At 38.4% G+C, this 25,019-nt stretch overlaps 2 protein-coding genes across 2 annotated transcripts; both read left to right on the plus strand.

Moving 5' to 3' along the window:
- Positions 1–11,257: 11,257 nt before the first annotated feature.
- LOC104446250 (disease resistance protein RPM1) lies at positions 11,258–14,254 on the plus strand. The gene has a single exon (XM_010060129.2). It carries the CDS (start codon positions 11,258–11,260, stop codon positions 14,111–14,113), a length of 2,856 nt encoding a protein of 951 aa, XP_010058431.2. The 3' UTR covers positions 14,114–14,254.
- A 1,346-nt stretch (positions 14,255–15,600) lies between these two features.
- LOC120293636 (putative disease resistance RPP13-like protein 3) lies at positions 15,601–16,566 on the plus strand. The gene is made up of 2 exons (XM_039313336.1): positions 15,601–15,741; positions 16,087–16,566. The coding sequence occupies exons 1-2, from the start codon at positions 15,601–15,603 to the stop codon at positions 16,564–16,566; spliced, it is 621 nt and encodes a 206-aa protein (XP_039169270.1).
- Positions 16,567–25,019: the final 8,453 nt, after the last annotated feature.

Raw genomic sequence — 25,019 nt, forward strand, 5'->3', positions numbered from 1 at the left:
TTGTCGGAACTGGCGGTCTTTGGTGGAATTGGCGAAGCATCGGCCAAGCATGGGCCACAAACTGGCCGAACAAGGCTAAGAACTGACTTTGCAAATGGACCCAGAACTAAGGCCGAAAACTGGGCAAGCAAGGCTAACCATGGGCCAAAACTAGCCGAACATGGCCATAAGTGGCCGAGCAAGTTCAAGCTAGGCCGAAAACTATACCCAAAAGCAAGTCTAAGGACTGGTAGGCCAAGCAAAGCCGAGCACGACCAAGAATTGGTCCAGGAAAGCCAATTGGCCACGCACGGGCTAAAGCTGGGCAACTATGGGCCAAAAATTGGGTGGGCCAACAACTGGCATGTTGGTCAGTCCATTGGTCAATGCAATAGAAAACTTTTGCACCCTGCAATGCACTATGCTTGACACTAGCAAAGTACTACATTCCTTTGCAATCCAACATTCATTGCTAGCTGCAGTGCAGTGAATTCGCCTGTTTTAGCACTGCAATGCATTTTAGAAGCATTGTAGTGCAGTGCCTAGATAAATAATTCGTGGGATACAATCACCATATCATAACAATACACAATTTCGCATCACAATAATACAGCAACAAACTAGACATTTTAATTAGTCACTAGTTAAGCAACTACAACACGAGGTTTATGAACAAATAAAAAAGTCATAAACAAGTTCATGACTATGTGCCTTCATTACTATGCCCTTCACAAAAGGATAATAAAAAAGAAATAAAAGGAAAAACAAACAAAGGAGATGCTAACTTAAAAACTCCTTTAAAAAAACCCTCGAAAAAAACCTCCCATACACAAAAGACCCTCACACCATCTTCAGCTTTTGCATATCCTGCACCATCTCCCCCTATCATCTTCAGTTTTGCATTTAGTCCATCCTCCTCATTTGCAATTCTTTTAAGAACATAGATTGTTTAGAGCATTTATTTGAACTATCAATGTATAACGTATTATACTCCTGCATTTTCTTCCTACCCATTGGACAATGACTGTGAGATAGTGCCAACAATTGAAGCAAGCGACTACATTGTCTATAGAGGCCCGGTAGGTTGTGATGTTCCTGGGGCCAAGGGAGTGCCCTTCACGATAATCTGTAAGCTTATCGTTGGTGTAGAATTTGATGTTTTGGATTCTTGTAGTGGAGTCCATTGTGGCATATCATGTCACAATTACTAGTAGTTATGGTAGTTTTATCTCTTCAGCTCTATTCTTACGAACTCAACCACAAATTTCTTCTTCTTCTTCTTCTTCAATGATTTATAAACGTTCTCATTCTGTGATTTCTTCCTTTCTTTCTTTTGTTCCTCCCAACTTGCTTTGGCACATCTAATGGAATCAATGGTGCCCATGTTTCCTTGCCATCTACAGTATGCATGACAGGACTGTAAGTCTACATGAATATCCTTTTGCCTATGAACTCTCTCCATAAATTTCACTCTTATTGTTTTTAGTTGTGATAATAGGTTTGTTCCTAAAGTCACAAACTGAATTCTCTCATATCCTTGTGAGCTAAAGAGTGGAGCTTTGTGACATTTTGAAAATTCAGTTTTGTTTTCAATTGAATAAATTAGGCCTTTCATTGATATGCCTATAGTGCTATTCTCTGAGCTGATCACTCCTGAAATAACTAGACTATCTATGGAAGCCATTAAGGGATTTTAACGCAATAGACTTGAGAATTCGACCAGAAATCAACTGTTCAACCGTGCTAGTCTGCAAAGGTCAGTACGTCATTGTCAAAATTGATCAGAGATCGGGGATATGTCGATTCAACGAGAGATGTGTGATTAAAGTGTGGGTGATTCCACATGATTACAAAATTCTCGTCAATCGGCACTAGACCGATTTTCTATCGTTTTGGGTACCCTATACCCATAATTGAAATTTTGAGATTTACACAACCACCGATAGTCACCAATGTGTCAAAGAGGTACTTTGTAGCTCGAAGAAAATTGACCACAGGTCAATTGCACCAAAAATTTCTAAAAGTTATCCAATAGACTAGGTTATGCTAAAATCGCATTAGATTAAAATTAATCACGAATTTGAATCCGATTTCAGAAATTGAAAGTTCTGTCATGTCACTATTTATTTTAGAACGTCAACTCATCATTCGAAGATTTTTCGGTAAGTTCATGATTTTTTACGGAAAATCAATTTGGAAGATTAAAAGAATGAAAATTCGGATTGGCCGAATTGAAGGAATTTTTTGCCTCCTTAGTGAGCTATTTGGTAATGGGAATTTGTATAAATTGTGTAGGCTTCTTCTTTAGTAAAATTGGACATCAAATTGGGGAAAATTGGAGAAGAAATTTAAGCATAAGGTTGTGAAATTCGTATGCTTGAGAGGGGGCTGCAACATTGGCACTAAAAATTTGATTATTTGTGAAATATTATGCAAGAATGAAATGGGGGACATAAGGGATGAACATGGAGACTTTTGGTCCAAGGAAATTATGATTTTAGATATTTTTATTTGACTTATTGCCCTCCTTTTCCCTTGGCTTCTCGAGCACACCTCTGCCAGTCCCATTCTTCTTCGCGCGCATGTCCCTCTTTCACCGAAGTCTTCAGCTTCGGTCTTCTTTTCCCTGCAGCCCACCATCGTTTGTTCCTCTGAATCCTGCCTTCCACCGAATTCCCCTCCATTTCTCTTCGCCCGTTTCTCCCCACGCCCCACGCGTCCACGATTCGACCCCCCACTCGGTCAACACCCCACCGAAACCCACACGTCTCCTCCCTCACGCCACATCTGCAAGCCCCCATCTCCGCTTCGTTTTCTCTGCTGCCAGCATGTCCGCAACACTCCACCGAAACCAGCAATTATTTTGGTAGGCACGATCTTCACCAAGTTTGGAATGCTTTGCTATGTCTTTCTTATATATAAACATGGTTTCGCAATTATTTTGAATGTAACTTCGATGCTTCAGATGTGAGCACCTTTTGTGTGTCATTGTGTAGAGAGCAAATTTTAATGTGATGGTGTTGTGGATATTGCTTTGGTTGAAAAGTAAAAGTGATGAATCTGCCTGATTTAATAACGTGAACAATATGATTATATATATGTATGCATGAATAGTTTGCAATTACGTTTTTAAGGTGAGCCTATGCGTAGCACAGTTACGTCACCTAGTATTTAAAGATAATCCCACATTTCTAAATCCATAGGAGACATCTCTCTCTATACCTTGGACGTGCTTGGCTTAATTGATTTGCTCGTAATATCTGTTTGCATTCTTTATCAACTTTCGATGTTTTTCGTTTTTCATTTAAGAAGTGACGGCGAGCTCCCTGATTCTGTGGATTTTGTGTGAGAAGGTAAGTAAACCCTGCTCTGGTCATCATCGTGCTTCGAGTGAATTTTGGAGTTTGGCCGATGAAGTTTTCAATCTTGCGACCCACGTCTGTTGGCTGCGCTCCTAGTCCTCGAACAGAGGACATACGCCGATTCTGCAATTTCCGGAGGTCACCCACCTATATATATCGGATTTGAGGACCACAAAATAATAAAATTGGCTGAATTACATTTGCACCCAAATTTTCGGTATTGTGCCTCGTTGCCGTTGATATATTAGTTTTCGCAAAGGCCCCTCATCCTTCTCCACTCCCCACATTTGGAAGTTCTTTGCAATTTAACCCCAGAAATTGACTAAGGGCCAAATTCTATTCCAATATCTAGGAACATATCCCAACTTGACCATAAGGGTGAGCAGTTTCGGAAGTTCCATACAAGTTCTACTTGAAGCCTAGAACTTACTTGTTATAACAAGTTCATCATTTTTTGAAACTTGAAACTTATCTAAACCTGGAATATACCCTGTCACGGGTTCTCGGGTCTATCCAAATTTCCAGTATTATTAATCAAATGATTATGGTGAATCATCACCTTTAATGATCACCATTTACATTTAATTTGCTAACCACAACTTATATTTAGGCACACAAACAATACGGAATATTAACAAAGTAAAAGTCTTGGTTATAAAATGTAAGCTTGGATTAGTAGTTCCATATTATTCACTCATTATCAGACGCCACTAAACACCAAAGGATCGCGTGAAGACATAGACCAAGAAAAATACAGAACTTGTTCTAGGTTCAATTTTCAAGTTCCATCTACTGAGAACTTGAAACCTAGCCGTTGAAAGGGGTTCTCCAATTTTTGGAATCTGGAACTTACCTTGCATATCGTGAAACCTAAAATCGAATGGGTTCACATCGGTTCAATTCTCCAGTTCTAGATTTTACTTGAAAATCGTGCTCACCCTTACCTAACTATTTGACTAAGAGAGAGAGAGAGAGAGAGAGATGCCCCTGGATTTTCTGCTGCGTCCATGGACGAGGGAAGTTGCCCGGTCGCTATCTTTGGTTTAAGGATTCGATTGCCAAATTTTTTTCCAAACAATGACATTGAACAATTGAAAAGTCCAAAAACAGATGTTTAAATCTTTTTTTTTGTTTTTCTGGTTATTTGGCTTTCGGTTATGGCCCATATTTCCTCCTACCACCCTCGTGATTAAACGGGTCTCACCTATGGATATGGCCTATTTTTATATTTTATCAATTTTACATATAGGTAATGCTCACAGCTTGTAAAGTACCAATCAAATGTATGGCCGGAGAAAGTTGATCGGAGGCAAATGTAGCCTTCATAATAGTGTAGCAGAAAGTGGAGCTGACTAGTGATGTTCGATGGCCCATAATGCAGCCCTAATTTATCAAAAATGGATATCGCTTCCTATCGATATTGACATTGATGTGTAGCTACTACATAGTGATATTTTTGAATATCTAAGCTTTTTTAGATAACTATTACTAGATAATAGGAAATTATGATATCACAACTTCCTGTAACCATCAAGAAGTTTTTTCTTTTTGTAAACCGTTTGTAACCTCTATTTGTAACTGTTGATTGTAGTCCTTTAATAGCCACATTGTACTCGTTGTAGACCCCCATAAAAAAAACTGTTATATTTCCATTATTTTTGGTTCTATATTGTAGTTATGGTTTTTAGATACCTCGTTGTTGATTAAATTCTTGTATGTATTTTAGTTGTAGCTTTGAGTTCTTTGTCATCAATTAAATTCCGGTGTGTATTTTAATCGTAGCTTTCAAATCTTCGTTGTCGATTAAATTTCAATATTACATTTTTATGTCATTGGGCTTTGTTGTCAATTAAATTCTGGCAAAGTTTGTGTATTTCTAATTCTGTTAAATTGGGTTTTATAAGTTTTTTTGTGCTCGTGTGCTATTTTCTGTCCGAAGCCACCGCAGAACATATCTTTTATTATAAAAATAAAAATAAAAGAACGACTTTCAGTTAAAGATATTTCATCGTTGAATCCAATTAATACGAAACAGTGTCACTGCATACAGCGTATCTTTATGAGAAGATAGTGCAAGAAGCAGGGAAGCTAGTCAATAGAAGGCAGGCTCGTCGAGAGTGGGGCATCAAACAAGGAATATGTTCAAAATTCCATATGTGGGGTGCTAAATTATAAAAAAAATAAAAAAAAAAAAATAAAAATAAAAATTCAAGGTCCAATTTAAAATAGCCAAAAACATGGGAGTGCGGCTCAGACTGTAAGACGAGCGATATTTTTCCAGGCAAAGCCGTCAATATGAAGTTGATTTTCAAACAAACCCGTCGCTGTGTAGAGAGTCGAGACACCTCCATAGTGATTCAAATTGAGGATTTCGGATCCTAACAAGTAATTCCCTTCAGATCTTTGCATGTAATAGAGTAGCAGTGGGCAATTGGATCGGTTCCAAGTTTTAAGTGAAGAATTGGGAAATTGACCACGGCTTCTGTTCCCATTTTGACAAAAGATAGATATATATTGAAAATGGGTTTTGAACCTGGAAAGATTGGCAAATTTACTAATGCTTTAACCACTATGCTATAGAACGTTCTAGTTATATTACTTATATTAGATCTAGTTTCTCAAGTAATCGTAAAGTGGCTGCAATTCCAAGCCAATATCTAAGGGAATTAATTCAGTTCCCAATTTCAAAATCCAAGAAATGACTTGCCTAGTAGGTTCTCGATTCTTAGTCTAGACCTACTCCTTGCAAAACCATCTTCCCAAGGATTGAGCTCAGTAGAGGAGCTTTTATGGCCCTCTCATTATCTAAATCGACCTCACATGACATACAAGTGACGACCTAAAGTTATCTAGAAGGTTACCATCAGTTTGATATTATCAAGGTATCGGTTGATGCCCTTTAATTTCTAAGCTAACGTCACCATTGATTCAAACGAAAGGGTTTCGCAAATTGTTGTCCAAGAAATCTTAAGTATGCTATGAACAAAACAATCAATTTTGCAAGACATCAAACTGAGTGAAGTACTATGACTTCCGACATCAGATCAGAAGAACATTACATAAGAGACTCGCATTTATAATTTCCAGGGCACATTAGTTACAGTTCACCCCATTTATATCGCAAATGCGTGGACACATGCCCTAGACAAAACAAGAGACCATGTCCTCCTTAGACTTGATCTATCTCACTTGACCGGAAAGGGCAAGAAATCTACTTTATTAGAGACTAGAGCCAAGAAATTTGCTTGAAACTAGACATATAAAGATCTCTGCATTATTCTCACTGAATGATATTTCTGTTAGCATGAAGCCATGGAAGAATCAACGAAGAGCATGAAAATTTTTGAGCTAATGAGGAGGTGACAATTCAAAATGTCTTGTCCGCTATGAAGTTCTTGTGAAGTTAACCTGCTTCATTGCCATAATCCCCCAGCCGATTCTCTTATTGACCAAGCAAGCTTTAGAGAGCTTTAACACAACGGTATTCTGAGATAAAACAGTCGCCTACGAACGTTCATCAACCTTCACTAGAAACAATTACCTGAACTTAATAGCCGGTCAACGTTGAAAGCCGTGCAGGAAAATGTCACTCTCATTAACATTAGTATGAAAATATATTCAGTACTTGCAGCGAACTTGCCTAGTAAACAAGAATTGTGATTAGAACCATTGTTTTTCCGTGAAGTTTCCGAGATGCAAAACAAGAGTGGATTGGAAATTAATTAAGTTTCCCGTCATTTCCTTCGAAAAGTTAAACAGCGATTGAGTAAAAAATAAGTGAATTGGGTATGTTGATACACGAACCAAGCAAAATAAGTTGCGTGCAATCATACTAATCGATATTGATAATGGTCATTTTCAACTTAGACAAGACAGAGTATTAGGTTTTTATATTTGTTATGCGGGTGTGCATCAGGAGCAAACAGCCATAAACTGATGGAATGACTGGACATCAGAAGGTTGACCACTTCCATAGCAAACCCCCAGCCTGTGGAAGCACTATGTTAGAGGAGCAAACCCGAAGTATTGACGAATTACTCCTGAATTTAACGGAGTTAGAAGAACCGGTTTTAAGATGTGTCCAAATGTTTATCCAAAATCTGTCGAAGAGAATTTAGTTTATTATTTTTCACGGGTTTCATTAAAATTATGGATAAGTGTATTTAAAGTTCTAAAACTTATAAAAAAGTATAATTAAATCTTAAAACTTATCATGAAAGTATAATCGAGTTCTAAAATTTTTAAAAAGTACAACTAAATCTAATATGAATTGTAAAACTTTAAAAAAGTGTAATCAATGAAAAGACTAGATTAGACCAATTTGACAAGTTTTTTTTTTTTGACTTAATTGCATTGTTTGATAGTTTTAGAACCGAATTGCACTTTTATGATAAGTTTTAGGATTTAATTATAATTTTCAAAAGTTTTAGGATTCAATTGTATTTTCATGACAAGTTTTAGAATTTTAATGTATTTATTCCTTAAAATTAATTATGCCCTCATCACGAAAACAATTAATTTTTGCTTTGAGTAAGCGTGTACGTTCCAGGCAACAATGCAACTAGGAGAAAATTAGCTTGCATTGGTTAAATGCGATAATCCAAATCTCTCGGTGCTTGGAATTAAGGGACAGACCTTTTTACTTCTTGGAAGAATTCATCCTTTGAAATTCTCGCAGGGGTTTGAATTGGATGGCCCTGCTTTTCTCACAAGTCTGTCCACCAAATGTTTGATAAGATGTCAAGCAGCAGACCAAAACGAAGGTACCAAACGGAAGACACTGTAAATTCACACAAAAGTACGAGCGACTCAAACATGCGTCTTGGAATTGTTTTTTTTTCTCCTTTACGGCTATGGTGTGTTCATCCAGTAGATTGGTGCTGGCAAAAGTAGCATTTTCTCTTCAAGGGATCCAAATCAACTCCACCTAATACCTGGTAACGCATTCGTGAATACTCCAATGTTTTTTAAAGATGCAACGGTGTGACCCTGTTTTTAAAGTTTCATGTCGCTGGTGATAGATGATTTATTGTGACAATATGCTTGTATTTTAGTAGCTCAGTTGTAATCAATGTCCTTTTCCATTTTCTGATTTGTTGTTGGACAACTCGGACTTGGTCTAGCTCTCTACACAGTACAAGGGCAAGAGCTTTCTTGAAGACTAAAGCCAAAGTATATATTAAGTTTGGTAGAGAGAGAATCCCCTTAGTAGTTTATTCAATGAATATCCAATCTCATAAAACACAAAATTTTTTAAAAAAGAACTAGTAAGTTTCAGTATGTGACCTCAATTACTTATTTAGAACCATTTTAGATGAATTTCAACCCAATTTCGTAGGAAGAAACGGTTGATTGGACTTTTCGATAATGTTATAAAGTATAGATGTTCAGTTTCCTATTGATCAACTAAAAAGATGTAACCAATTGATCTTGATTGTTTCGGCCAAAAAAAAACTTGATCTTGTACTTTCCAGCTAATTGATAATGGCAGTGGAAACTATTGAACAGAAGAAACTATGCAGACAATTGTAGGTAGAACTAACATCCCCAATTATGGAGGCGCATAGCGGTTGAAGAACTAGCCTATTGCCAAGATGGGATAGATTTGTGGAGATGGTTGGAGGTTGTTTGCTCCACAGATTGTGCTGATCTAGGAAGTATGGAAGCCTTCGTGTCGTGTCATGTCAGATGATAGTGCTAGTACGAACACCTAGAGGGGGTGAATAGGTGTAAAAACAAATTTTATAAGACTTAACAACTTAATTCGACTTTTAAGAGAAACCGTAAACTTGAGATATAGAAGATTTGCAATAATATATAATGCTATGAATTAAGTAAAAAGATAAGGGAAAGAGAATTGGAACACGAAATTTATAGTGGTTCGGCTTAAACCAAGTCTATGTCCACTCTCTCACACTAACAGCTCACCGGTTGGAATTCACTAAGAATCAAAAGAGATGTTACAGTCACACGTCATTGACTCCACTGTGTAGAGACTCTGCTACACTTTCCTCAAGGTCTCAAGGTCTCACAAGTATCTAGACACTCTTTTAAATGCAAATTTACGCTCAACAAATGAACTAGCAAAGAACAAAGAGTTTTAGACTTTGGAATTCTTCTATCTCGCACCTACTCGAATAACTAAAGAGTCTTTCTTATATACTCCCTCATGCCTTCATAACTGTTGGCACCTTCCAAAGGAGTTTTTTCAATCTACCCGTTAGACAAAATCAATTAGGGAGATCTCGAGTTACTTAAGGAAAATGAAAATAGCCCACCAATCATGCTTGCCCATACAATCAGGGTCTAGGTTTCCATAAGTAGAACCTTCCAAGTATACTTCGTCAATCACTAGATCTAGATTACTCGAATCATTTGCAATACGAATAATAGATCTTAAGATGTTATCTCCAGTCGTGAGATGATCTTCAACCAAACGAATCAAATCTTTAAAGAAATACTCACATTTGAATAAGACTTCTTTGTCGGTCTAGGAATTGTCAATGATGGCAGACTTTAAGTTTTGAGTCTGGAGGTCTTCAGACTTTAACAGAAGAGTCTACACGTCTTCAGACTAGATTGATGGAAATATTTTATCAACTTCAAAACAAATAAGAAAGATTTCTCCAACAATAGATACTTCAACACGTGTCTCAACATGCAATGAACAGGTATTAGAAAATCCGACACATGGTCAACTCTCTTGACGCGCTCCTACACGCGAGTCCGAAATTTCGATACATGATTCCAACGCGCATAAAAATTTTCAATAATGAAATAAAATAATGAAAATAATATAGGGGGAAGACGTTTTGTTATTTTCCATTGTGAAATGTGGATTTTTTTCAACTTATTGTTAAATGTTAAATTTAATAGTGGAATGTCGATTGCTTGTATTTTTTTCTCCAAGTTTTATAGATTATTATGATAGAATGTAGTTCAATTTGTCAAATTGAAATAATGCATGATATTAAGAAATGGTAGATTAATTTTTTAGTTTTAGGCTCTTTTTTATTATTTATTCATTTGTGTATTTGAATCAAATTAATTTGATTAAAATAATCATAAAAATGATAATTTATCATGCATATATAAAAATAAAAAATTAATATATAACGTGTCGCAACGTGTTGCAATTTTCTATTTTTAAAAAATGACGTGCTTTGGCGTATCGTGTCGTATTGTATCATGATACTACTTAGGTGCTAATTTGGGCTTTTTTGGAGATCAGGGAGAGGATCATTCAACTTGAGGTCCAGAGAAGGTGACAGTTGTGAAAATCTTGACCAGCAATTTGTAACATTTGACCCGATCTTAAGTTGTTTCATCAGCCCAAACCTAACTTCATCCCAAACTTTTACGTAGAAATGCAAGCTTGAGAAAGCTTATGGTGCATCGTCGGAATGCCTACCTCAAGAGGTATAGCCCGCAAAATAGATTCAACAAACTCGCAGGGAAATGCGATCTAGCAAAAATTATTTGTAACTCACAGCTGGCCAACTTAATTGTCGTTCATGGAAATGCTAAAATGATATATTCTAGTCGCGTGGATATGTCATTTCATACAAAACTCGCAGGGGGTTGCCTAATCAGTGATTTTTCTGTTTAACGGAAGTACAAATCTAGTTGCCTAATATATTATATGTTACTTCATTGAAAGATCGAAACATTCATAAACTCTCGCACTAAGAACTACTTCTACAGAAATCAAATCTATTGAATAGTTGGTAGGAGTAAATAATAATGTCAGTAGTTGGGAAAAGGACTATAAAATATAATTTGCTCAGGAAAGAGATACAAAATTTAAAGTTCAGCATGGACATCATACGTTTCACCATTCCCAAATTTTCTAGCCACAATGTAAAGGATCCTGCCAACGTTATAATCCACAACTTCTGCACACGCACAATTAGAGCATGGCAGAAGCTGCCGTGAACTTCCTTATTGGGAAGCTCACAAATTTTCTGGACAATGAAGTGCAATTCTTCAGAGATGCTGAGGACGAAGTTCGCTCAGCGAGAGGACAGTTGGAGGGCATAAGTGCATCGCTGCGGGTCGCAGATTCCCTGGAAGAGAGCGATGAGGAAGTCAAGGAATGGGTAAAGCAGCTGAGAGAGATTGCAAATGTCACTGAAGATGCTCTCGACGAGTTCAAACTTCTCTCGGCGCATGATCATGGGGTTGGGTTTGCTGGTCTCTTCGGTAGGATATCTTGCTGTGTGAAGAACATGAAAGCTCGATATCGGACCATTTCGCAGATACAGAACATCAACTCCAGAATCAAAAGCTTATGTGATGGACACCAGAGGCTACGCCACAAGTTTAGTAAAGCTGAACATGGCCCAGGCTCCAATTACTCTGACAACACATGGCATGAACACCGAGGCAATGCCTTTTTTTTAGACAAAAATGAGCTTGTGGGCATTGAAGAACAGAAGAAGCAGCTGGTTGCGTGGTTAATTGAGGGCACTTCTGGGCGGCAAGTTATCTCAGTTGTTGGGATGGGAGGATTGGGCAAAACCACGCTGGTAAATGAAGTTTATCAAGATCCAGAGGTCAAGAAACATTTCAGGGTATGTGCTTCGATCAATTTCTCTGGCTCTCCAAATATAGGAGAGCTCCTCCAGGACATGCGTCAGCAAATTGGGAGAGTGATTGAGCAACCGATTCCTCGTGGTGCAGACACCATGAATATCTATTGGCTGAAGATGTTAATCAAGGACTTGCTACAGGGAGTGAGGTATCTGGTTGTTCTAGATGACATATGGAGGATAGACGAATGGGATGCAGTCAAACATGCACTGCCTAACAACATGTGCGGCAGCCGAATAATCATCACAACCAGGAATTATGATCTAGCATACACCTCCTGCCGAGAATTCCAGGGGAAGGTCTATAAGATGGAGCCTCTGCCAGTAGGACAGTCATGGAAGCTTTTCTGCACGAAGACATTTCAGGGGAGTTCATGCCCTTCCCATCTGGAGGAGACCTGCGAGTTTATTTTAAAAAAGTGTGAAGGGCTGCCGCTTGCTATAGTGGCTATCGGTGGTGTTTTGGCTACAAAAGACAAGCACAGAATGGATGAATGGGAATCGGTTCGTCACAGTCTTGATACAGAGATTGACTGCAACGACAAACTCAAAAACTTGAAGAGAGTTCTTTCACTTAGCTTTGATGATCTGCCATACTACCTGAAATCCTGCTTCTTGCACTTAAGTTTATTTCCTGAGGGTCGCCCCATTAAGCGTAAGAGACTGATTCGGCTATGGGTCACTGAAGGATTTGTTGAAAAGAAAGAGGGAAAGACCCCCGAAGAAGTTGCTAAGGACTACTTCATGGAGCTGATGAACAGAAGCCTGATTGAGGTGGCTGCTAGACGAAGTGACAGAACTGTCGATTATTGCCGCATCCATGATTTTCTGCGGGACATTGTCACTTCCAAGTCGACCAATCAGGGGTTTGCAGAAATAGCCAAAGAAGAAAAATTTGAACAGCCAGACAAAGTCCGTCGCCTGTCATTACAGAAGACCTTGCGAGCTCTGCAACAGAACTGGTCCTTGTCTCAACTTCGCTCTTTATATATGTCTGGGATGGAGAGATCATTTATGAATAAAGTTCTTGCTAGTGATATGAAACTGCTCAATGTTTTGGATATACTAGCGGCTCCTTTGAAAAGGTTCCCTGCTCAAGTTGCTGATTGGTGTTATCTGAGATATCTAAGTTTTAGGGGCACTGAGGTAAGTACAGTTCCATGTTCTATCATGAAGCTTCAAAACTTAGAGACTCTAGACCTTAAACACACAAATGTCACCAAATTGCCTGTTGAGATCTTGAAACTTCGACGACTTCGTCATCTCCTTGTTTATCGCTACGAGGGTACAACCTATTCACGGTTCAAATTTGGCTTTAAGGCCTTTAGAGGAATAGGGGCTTTGCAATCCCTTCAAAAGCTCTGCTATATAGAGGCAGATGATGCGAATAGCTGCAGTGTTATGAGAGAGCTTGGAATGTTGACACAACTGGATAGGTTGGCCATTCTGAAACTTAAAAAGGAAGATGGAAGGGATTTGTGCTTGTCGATCTCCAAACTAACCAGGCTTCAATCAATATCCATAGCTTCTGTTGATGAAGATGAGATTATTGATCTGCAACACCTCTCTAGCCCACCTCCATTCCTTGAGAGAATGTACTTACAAGGACGCTTGGGGGCTTTACCACACTGGCTACCCTCTCTCAGTAGCCTGATGAAATTGCACCTGAGGTACAGTCGCCTAAAGGATGACCCTCTTGTGTCTCTGGAAAATCTGCCCAATCTTGTGCATCTCGAGTTGCATCAGGTTTATGAAGGAAGCTCACTGTGCTTTAAAGCAAAAGGCTTTAAGAAGCTAAATAATCTGGGTCTTGACCTTCTTGACAAACTCAGGTGCATAGAAGTGGAGAAGGGAGCAATGCCTTTTCTTGAGAAGCTTGTCATTCAGCGTTGCAACTTACTAGAGAATCTTCCATCAGGTGTTGAACACCTGACAAAGCTGAAAGTGCTGGAGATTTTCGATGTGCCAGATGAGCTCATCAAGAAGCTTGTGCAAGGTGGACAAGATGATGAATATCATAAAGTTGCACATGTTCCAGAAATACATTGTGGCTACCGGAGAGATGAGGGTTGGGATATCCAGTTAATCGATAGATCAGTGCAGAGAGATGGTGCAACCACCCAAGGCACAAGCATGGGAAGCAATGAGTTCGCAGCATGTGGAAGTGAATGTACTACATAAGTGAATAACTGTAAATATGCCAAATGTTTGTGACTTAGGACTTGTAAATGTGAATGTATTGTGAGGTAGATGTGAATGCGAGTCTGTCTGTCAATGACATTTAGGAGCTGTCAAAGCTATGTTAGTTATGTTTGGAGTCAATTGTTAGAGGCAATCAGGGTTTTAATTGTGTCTCTCAATGCTCTATAAATAAAGCTCGTATGTGATGTTTTAGAAAGCCATTTAGAAGTAAAGATGCAGTCTTGTTGTGATTGCTCTCGCTCACCCTCTGTTGTGTGATCTCTAAAACCTAAATCTTGTAACAGGAGCTGATTACCTTGTACTCATTTTACAATGTCCACTTCTTCGATGTCATTAAAATTTTATCTGAGCAGATCATCACAATCTCAATGAGAGGGGTTCAACCCCTGTCATGATCTCGCAAGGCCTGTTATCGGTATCCAAAGATTGGTAAACTATCTACAGGATGTTCCCCTGATAATTTGAACTGAATCAGACCAGAGTTCTTGCTGGAAGTTCACTTACACATTTTGTTAGAAAATTTTCCCGACTTCTTCCTAGTTGGAGGCACCATCATGTGCCTGCTCTTGATAGTAGAGAACCTAACTCTCCAATATTTGATGCTTGCCCATGTAGTGTCTTAAATTATTTCCGCTGCTTCGAAAGTGCCAAGTCTCAAATTATTCTTGCTTGGAAGTTGGCTTGTCCAATGATCATGTTTACCCCCAAGACACATGTTAAATATACATAATGAGGAAATAGTTGATTTTGAAAACATGATTATGCGTATCACGAAAACAATAAGCGCACTACAAACTGTAATTTTACTTATTTGATTGCTTAACAAGTGTCTGAGGGGACTTTTTCCCTTCTTTTTTTTTTTTTAAAATATAACAAAGTCCTAACTATTAAATTTGTATGACAACCACAAGTGCTCAAAATTAAAATTTTCAATGCATTTAAGGCGTATTGCATAATTCTATTAAATGGTGAAAATTGAAAATTAAATGCATAATGAGATTAAACTTGTTTGATATCCGTAATTAATATTGACTTGAAGGCTAAATTAAGTCAAAATTCACATAATATGCTAAGTAATGGATGGGTTGCTTAATTCATTCAATAGAAAATATAGTTGATGGCAAGTAGAATTTTGTTAAATGCATTGTTAAAAACTTACCAATAATGATCGTTGTCTTGTCTTGTGCTTTTAAGAAACCAATTAATATGGTAAGTAAGGGATGGGTTAGTCTATTTAAGAGAAAAAATAACTGATGGCAAGTACAAGCTTGTCAAATATATCGTTTAAACCTTACAATAATAATCATTGCTCTGTATTTAGCAAGCACAATAGTAATCCCTTACTTACCACGTTAATGCCGTTTTTTAGACAAAAATGAGCTTGTGGGTATTGAAGAACCGAAGAAGCACTTCTAGGCCGCAGGTTATCTCAGACGTTGCGGATGGGAGGCTTGGGCAAAAGCACTATGGTAAATGAAGTTTATGAACATCCAGAGGTCAAGAAACATTTCATGGTTTGTGCTTGGATCACTTTCTCTGGCTCGCCAAATATAGGAGAGCTCCTCCAGAACATGCGTCAGCAAATTATGAGAGTGATCGGACTGTTGGTTTTTTGATGTATCAGTACTGCTGTTTTTAGACTAAAGTTTCTCTGTTCTGTTTTTTATACTGTTCTAGTTTATTTTTCTCACTTAGTCAATTATGTTATGCAGTTGTTGTTGTGTTATTTAGGAAGTTAAGCACTTGTTCAGGTGCAGTTACAAGCTGAACGTGTGTGTGTGTGTGTGTGCAGTTATTTTTTTTGGTTTAAGTCGTGTTTTGTACTTGACTTTTTTATTAACTGCAGAAGACAGTTTCCATGCTCTGTTCTCTCTGTTTCCTCTGTTTTTTTTCATCTTTCTTCCTCGATATCTATAGTTCTGGTTTTTCTGCTTCTTTGCTGCTTTAATCAGAATCAACACGGACGACCAATTCCTCGTGGTGCGGACACTATGAATATCTACTCTCTGAAGATGTTAATCAAGGACTTGCTACAGGGAGTAAGGTATCTGCTTGTTCTAGATTACACATGGAGGATAGACGAATGGGATGCCGTCAAACATGCACTGCCTAACAACATGTGCGGCAGCCGAATGATCATCACAACCAGGAATTATGATCTAGTGCGCACCTCCTGCCGAGAATTCGAGGGGAAGGTCTATAAGATGGAGCCTCTGCCAGTAGAACAGTCATGGAAGCTTTTCTGCGCAAAGACATTTCAGGGGAGTTCATGCCCTTCCCATCTGGAGGAGACCTGTGAGTTTATTTTCAGAAAGTGTGAAGGACTGCCGCTTGCTATAGTGGCCAACAGCGGTGTTTTGGCTACGAAAAACAAGCACAGAATAGATGAATGGGAATTGGTTCGTCGCAGTCTGGGAACAGAGATTGACTGAAACGACAAACTCAAAAACTTGAACAGAGTTCTTTCGCCTTGCTTTAATGATCTGCCGTACTACCTGAAATCCTGCCTCTTGCACTTAAGTTTATTTCCTGAGGGTCGCCCCCTTAAGCGTGAGAGACTGATTCGGTTATGGGTTGCGGAAGGATTCGTTTAATAAAAAGAAGGAAAGGCCGTCGAAGAAGTTGCTAAGGGCTACTTTATGGAGCTGTGGAGCAGAAGCCTCATAGAGGTGGCTGCTAGATGAAGGGATGGAACTGTCAAGTATTGCCGCCTCACTTCAAAGTTGACCAATTAGGGCTTTGCACAGATAGCCAAAGAAGTAAATCGTGAATGGCCAGACAGAGTCCGTCCCCTGTCGTTACAGAAAACCCTGCAAGCTCTGCAACAGAACTGGTCCTTGTCTCAACTTCGTTCTTTATATATGTTTGGGATGGAGAGACCATTTATGAATAAAGTTCTTGCTAGTGATATGAAATTGCTCGATGTTTTGGATATGCTAGTGACCCTTAAAAGGTTCCCTGCTCAAGTTGCTGATTGGTGTTACATAAGGTATCCAAGTTTCAGGTACACTGAGGTGAGTACAATTCCAAGTTTTATCGGAAGCTTCAAAATTTAGAGACTTTAGACCTTAAACACACAAATGTCACTAAATTGCCTGTTAAGATCTTGAAACTTAGACATGTTGATACCTAAATTTTATCATTTTATTTAGGACTTAATCGCATACAAAATTAGGAATTAGTCGCTAAAAAAAAAGGGAGAAAGAAAAGTAAACATTTTTCATTAAAATGTATTGTGTTTTCATTTTTGCATCACATATTAAATGGTTTATTTTTAAAAAATTCAAAAAAAAAAATTCCATCAAAAGGAAAATAATTTAAAATGTTATTTAAAGAAATTAGTTACAAAAAAAAAAAAGGAAAATGGGAAAATGAGACCGGGCTGGGAGCAGGTCAAGCCGGCCTCTTTCTTTCCCTTTTCTTTCTCTTCGCCTGGGCCGGCCCTTTTTTTTTTTTTTTTGCCCAAGATGAGCCCAGCCTTCTTTCCTCTCCTTCTTTGTCGTTCATGCGTTCTGCATAAAAGAGAAGGTATGGGAGCAAGAGGAGGGACAGTGGTCAAAGAGAGGACTGGGCGAGCGTCGCGTGAGACGTTCGGTTGGGGGGCAGGCCGGCAGCGGCAGCCGGCACGGCAGGAGGCCATGCGCGCCGGTGCTTAAAAGTGTCAGAGTGGTTTCGTTTTGGGGGGCCGGAGAGGGAGACCGAGAGAGATTCGAGCTAGAGAGATGTTCAAGGGGAGCGAGCTGGAGGAAGAAACGTAGGAGAGGGAGTTGGTGGGAGCTTGAGGGAGAGCAGGAGGAGTTCTCCAATGGATCGACCACGCCCGAACCCCCGACCTCTAGCTGATGCCTGCAAGCACACGATCTTTCGCTTCCAAATCTCCGTGTTGCCAATGAGTTTCTTTACTTGGTTCGAACCAACCTTGCCTAAGGATCCCGGCTCAAAGATACCAATGTCGTGAGCATCTTTCTTATTCTGGCTAACGTAACAGTAAGTCCAAGCATAGCATGTTCTGTTTTATATAGTGTTCGTTTGGCAAACTGATATGTCGAATTTTTAGTACGATTCGTCGCTACCCTAAACGTTTTTGCTTACCCTCTTCTTTGACCTGAATGAGTCCATACCAGCTTGTCTGTTGGGTTCCTTAAAATGCCATTATTTGGCTCAATCATGTTGTGACCATATTTTGTAAAATCTCGGATGGGTGCTGGACGGCAATCATGCTTGGATACGGTAGCTGATGATAGAAGTTGGGCGAAGAAAATTTTATACCCACTGCGAAGTGTTTTGTTCGTGTCCTAGCTTCCTAGTCGTAAAGCTTAGTCTAAGGTTTCTAAAACTCCTCGTCCATTGTTTGGCCTTAACGTGAGAGAGGGGAACAGTGGAGAGGAGCGTGTTGGACAGAATGAATGAGAAAGGGGAATTGAGATTTTGGGTTGAACTCTAGCGACGGGATTAGTGGGTGTTGGACTTGAATTGAAGCTCAGCAAATATGGGGCTGGTTTTGGTATTTAGCTGAGCTTGGGCTTGGTATAATTATTTCAGAAGGTGGGCTTAGATCATTTTGAAACGGAGCTTGTTGAAAGCCTTATTCGTATGGATTGCCCAAACCCACGAAGTGTCAGACGGCAGTCCGTCTTCTGACCGGGCCTTAGGGCCCAGCTCGAGTCCCTATTCTTGAAATAAAAAATTATTTTTATTAAAAAACAAAGAAAAAAATCAGAAAATATTATTATTATTTTCAAAATTTCGAAAATGCATAAAAATATTTTAAAAAAATCGATTTTTTTTTTTTTAATTCTGGAAAATCAAAAGATTCATAAAAATTTAGGATATTTGTAAAAATTCTAAAAAAAAAAAAAAAATAAAATTCCTCGAAAATGCTTAAAAAAATAGTTCTTAGATAATCTTTTCTTAAAAGGTGTGAGCCTTTTGGTCCGAGATTGTGCTCAAAATTTAATAAGCCATTAGGGCTTCACCTTAAGATTTCAATTGTCCTTATGGACAAATGCCTTTGAATGCACAATATCGATACATTGAGTTTGGCTTCTCTTTAGTCTAGTTAGGATTATCATTTGTCTTCTCTATAGTATTAATTCTTTGCTCTCCCATGCAATTTATTTAATGCTTTCCTTGGTTGTTAATTGTTATTTTAATGATTGCACACTTGCATAATCACATCACATGTTAGCGGATTGGTCTAAAGTTAATCAAAATTACCTTATGAACAAGATTAGGTATCGAAAATGCACTCATTAGTTAATTAGTGTAATCAAGTTCTCGACTCTAAATTCTCTAGTTGCGTGGGAAGTGAGATACACTTTCATATCTCACTTAGTTTCTAACTGACTCCAATAGATTAGTGGTGGCTCTTTATTGCGAAATTCTTAAGAACACACCAATGTCGCGTGAGGTATGGGCTTGGGAGAATTCGTGTTTAATCATGGGTCTTAAGTCCGTCTTTTAGACAATACCCCTAAACCTATTCCCTCCCCTCGAGGGGTAGGTCGCGACAAGACAACTTCGTCATCTCCTTGTTTATCACTACAAGCATATACCCTATTCATGCTTCAAATTTGGCTTTAAAGCCCTCAGAGGAATAGGAACTTTGCAATCCCTTCAAAAGCTATGCTATATAGAGGCAGATGAAGAGAGTAGCAGCAGTGTTATGAGAGAGCTTGGAATGTTGATGCAACTGGATAGGTTGGCCATTCTAAAAGTTAAAAAAGAAGATGGAAGGGACTTGTGCTCGTCAATCTCCAAACTAACCAGACTTCAAGCAATATCCATAGCTTCTGTTGGATGATGAGATTATTGATATGCAACATCTCTCTAGCCCACCTGCATTCCTTGAGAGAATGTACTTAAGAGGACACTTGGGGGCTTTACCACACTGGCTACCCTCTCTTAGTAGCCTGATGGTATTGCACCTGAGGTGCAGTCGCCTAAAGGATGACCCTCTTGTGTCTGTTCAAGATCTGCCCAATCTTGTGTATCTCCAGTTGCTGCAGGTTTACAAAGGAAGCTCATTGTACTTTAAAGCAAAAGCCTTTAAGAAGCTAACGATTCTGAGTATTGATCTTTTCGACTAACTCAGGTGCATAGAAGTGGAGAAGGGAGCGATACCTTTTCTTGGGAGGCTGTTGATTCATTGTTGCAAGTTACTAGATAAGCTTCCATCAGGTATTGAACACCTGACAAAGCTGAAACTGCTGAAGATATTGGATATGCCAGATGAGCTTGTCTAGAAGCTTGTGCAAGGTGGACAAAACGATGACTATAATAAAGTTGCACATGTTCCAGAAATATATTGTGGCTACAGGAGAGATGAGGTTTGGGACATCCGGTTAATCGCGAGATCAGTGCAGAGAGATGAAGCTACCGCCCAAGGCACAAGCATGGGAAGCATTGAGTTCCCACCATGTGGAAGTGAATGTACTACATAAGTGAATAACCGTAAATCTGCCAATTGTTTGTGACTTGTAAATGTGAATGTTTTGTAAGGTAGCCGTGAGTGCCAATTTGTAAATGACATTGGGAGCTGTCAAAACTATGTCAGTAATGTTTGGAGTTAATTGTTAGCTGTCAAAACTATGTTAGTAATGTTTTTAAAAGTTTTTAAATGTGTCCATTTTACAACGACCCTTTCTTCTGCGGTGTCATGAAAATTTGATCGAGTAGATCATCACAATCACAATGAGCGGGGTTCAACCATGTCATGATCTCACGAGGCCCATTATCGGTATCCAAAGATTGATGTGAGTAAAACATTCAAGATTCAACCTGTTATGAGTTCTTATTCAAAAGCATTTTCACTGCTGGAAGATTTATGTAATATTGGCTCTATAAGCCCAGCCCATGTTCTTTTAAAGTCAAACTTGGCCGATCTTCATTTTTCTTCTCTACATATCACACGTGAAGTCAAAGCAGCGGACAGAACAAGGAAAAGAAGGAAAACAAGTAGCTTGACCGTGAAGAAGGATAGAGGGAAAGAAGAGAGGAGAGAGAAATTGGCACGCATAGCCCATCTGGACACGTCGACTAGCGGAATCAACTATAAGTTGTAATATCTGGTGAATGTTCAAGCCAATTATTCATCTAATCAGAATAATTTTTGGAAATTAGGGCACGAATTTGAAGTTATGTGAATTTTGAACTATGAGATTCAATTGAGGAGTTTTTTTTAGCTGCAATTTTTGTGGAAATAGTAGCTTAGGGCATTGTGGAGTAGTGGTGTTTGACAAAAACCCATTTCGAAGTGTGGTTTGTTTGGAACGAAATTTGGAAGTTTTGTGTGCAAGTTACATGTGACAAATTATACTCGCAAGGAAAAAGATGAATATATGCTATGAACAAGCTTCTTCGTTAGTGCTTAGGAGTCAATTTGTTGATAGTCGAGTGTGGTTTAGTCGAGTCTTTTGTTGGAGGAGTGTTTTACTCGGATTTTAATATCGTTTTGTGGTTAATTGTTAGGGATACAAATACATTGGCTCGATTAACCACCATAGGTTAGCTTTTCAGCTTTTCCAAGTGAGTAGTACTATCTTTTCTAAGAATTTATAAATTTATGTCTTCAAAATGAAAAAGTTTTGATACTATAAATAAACATGGTTGTTAAATAAAATTTGGATGGGAGATCTATTATATTTTGGTATTTGTGAATGGTACAAGAACTGTTTCGTAAAAATATATATTTTGTTTGATGAACAAAGTTGATAAATATCATATATTTTGAGTATGTGAAACCTTTTTAGTAAAAACTTTTGACTATGAGTATTATTTATGAAATATTATATATATATATATATATATTTGTAAAATGCTTTATAATATACATTTGATTTGATTGAGTTTATAAAATGGGGGTTACGAGACAAGTCTTAAAATGATTTGAGAAATGTTTTATGAAAAGTATTGCTGTCGAGAGTTATTTTGTGAAAGGTTATGTGTTAATTTGTCATGTGTATCTTGACATATAAGATTGTTTATGGATTGGATTTCTAATATTGGAACGTGACAGTTGGGTGTTCAATATCATTGTGAACCTGATTGAGTGTTTGTGGATATGCGCATATTAGTGTTAAGATATCTCTGAATTTATAGGTGGAGACCTAGGTAAGGGGAAACCTTGGTTGTCTTATCACAAGATGTTATGCATTTGGTCAATAAAGTAGATCATTGATGTGTGTTTTGAGATTTGTTGATGGAATAGACCATCGACGTGCGATTTAAAGAGATAAATCAATGGAATAGACCATTAATTGTCAATTTGTTATTGTGAATTGATGTTGTTATTGATCTTATACATAAAAGGTTTGTTCGAAAGATATTATCTACTTTTGATATTTTACATATATGGTACTCTAGTTATGTGATTTATCAATGGTGATATTATGTTTTGTAAAAGAGCATAGTGAGAGGTCGATCCACCTAGAACAAATGCATTTTTCACTAAACCGCGGTTGCATACCCAATTACTTCCAATCTTTTTCACGTTCTTTAGCTAGCGATAAGTTGTACAATGGCAATATCAATAAAGGGACTTTTGAGAGGTGATCTTGGTGGTTTGAGACTGTGTCCTTCGGATGAAAAGACGGCCATGTCATCTCCCATTCTTGATGATTTTGGGGTGTGACAATTTAAGGCTCCTACTATTTAGTTGCTTACTCCAGGTTTGGGATGTTTCTGATGCTAGCCTTCAGCTCTAGCAGCTATGGTTTTCCTGTAGTAGGATGATGAGAAGATAAATAAACTTTCTAGCAGATGTCCAGTCTCATGTTTTCTTTGATTGCATGAAAAGAAAATCAGGTCATCTGTTGTCTGATAAACCTGGTCAGCTTAATTGCATCCTCCAACTATCAACAGAATGTTCTTCTGATAATTTGAACTGAATCAGACTAGAGTCCTTGCTGGAAGTTCATTACCAAGTGTCAGCAAAATATTAACCTCCCTTGTATGTCATTTTAATCTCCCGTGGTAGATTAAAAACAAAAGGTCTAGTTATAATCAGTTGATATCCTATCTGTAGGTAAATCATAATGAAATCTCCTGAATCTCTTGGAGCAACGAACGAGCTCTATCTCTAGAACAGCTATAAAACTCCGACAAAATTAGCTACCGTTTTTATCCACAACTCTTGGTGCTCATGAAAAGGCCAGAGTCTCCAAGATCAAGTTAAGGCTCGAAGATTGCCGCTAATCGATTCAAAAGGGACAGACTGCTTTGAAATCTTTAGATGAGCAGGAATGTAGCCACCACGTTTAAAAGTCTCACAGGTGCTCGCTTGAGGACCAAATGCTCATTTGATTTTGGTCAGTCAAATGGACAAACTTTCTGGAGTCTTGATTCAGCAGCAGCATCTCCATTTTTCCCCGATGCCTAAGTAGGGCTAGAGAAGGTCTAAAATGAGAAATGAAATACATGCATATCGTAATTCGTTCTCCAGATTTTTGTTATCAAGTGCATTCATTGAGCGGGATATTCAGATGAACTAATTCTGTTTACGAGCCCAAACTACAAAAGGTAACCAATGGATTGCTGTAATCTCGAACTTGGCATCGTATTAACAACCCAATTCAATCGGTCTTGTGTCTTAACTCGTTTAACATCCATCCTCAAAATTTGCTTGTGAGGCCAACTTTCAATATACATGAAATATAAAGCAATTGCTGACGTAATGGTTGTACCACATAAGACGACAAGCATCTACATTAGCAATTTTCAGCCAAAATATTCCAGAAAAATGATATTAGCAAATCTTCGAAAAGTTTAGAACTTCATTGATCAATTTGAAAAATTTAAGACTGAATCAGCTGTCGCCCAATAGGTATAGGACTTTTTGGACAATTATCCCAATAAGAGATGGTGGCCTAACAATATGGATGTAACAAATGGTTGTTAACTTAATTGCATGTTTTTCAAAACTTGTTAGAGGAGTTCATGTGTTGACTTGGAATAGTGGCTTGACAAAGCCAGCTTTTCTTCCTGATGGAATCCTAATCAACTCCACATAATAGACAGCGACGACCGCTCTAATTTTATCGAGAAGGCCCCATAATTTTGTGTTTAAAAAGGATTTTGTTGACGTCATTCTTTTTTTAGAGCTATCTGTCATTGGTGGCTGATGTGTGACTCTTCAATTTATTTCGTTAATAGCTTCATGCGTACTGAGAGTCTTACTGAATGATGTTTCTATTAGCATGAAGCCATGGAAGAATCAACAAAGAGCATGAAAATTTTTGAGTTAATGAGGAGGTGACAGTGCAAAATGTCTTGTCCGCTATGAAGTTCTTGTCAAGTTAACCTGCTTCATTACCATAATCCCCGGCCGATTCTTTTAATTGACCAAGCAAGCTTTACACAACGGTATTTTGAAACAAAACAGTTGCCTACGAACGTTTCTCAACATTCACTGGAAACAATTACCTGAAATTAATAGCTGGTCGATGTTGAAAGCCGTGCAGGAAAATGTCACTCTCATTAACATTAGTCTGAAAATATATTCAGTACTTGCAGCGAACTTGCCAAGATGCGAAACAAGAGTGGGCGGGGAATTAATTAAGTTTCCTGTCATTTCCTTCGAAAGGTTAAACAGCAATTGAGTGAAAAAAGAAAAAAGAAAAGAAGAAAGTTGTTGGGAATTACTGATCCCCGAAATACCGGATCCGATACTAAATCGAACCCCTAAATCAATGCGGAAGACGAAGCCCGGGAAAAAACCACGCATCACCGATCGTAAAGCACACCACGGATTCGAGCGTACCTTGTTAGCCACAGATTAAACACCAAACGCCAATGGAGGAAGAGAATCCGGTCGAATGAAGCCTTGAAGGGAAGAAATTGGAAGCCGTATGCCTACTGTTCTTCGGGAGAGAAAACGCGCGGGAGA

Source organism: Eucalyptus grandis, chromosome 5, assembly GCF_016545825.1.
Source record: "Eucalyptus grandis isolate ANBG69807.140 chromosome 5, ASM1654582v1, whole genome shotgun sequence".
Classification (NCBI taxonomy): Eukaryota; Viridiplantae; Streptophyta; class Magnoliopsida; order Myrtales; family Myrtaceae; genus Eucalyptus; species Eucalyptus grandis.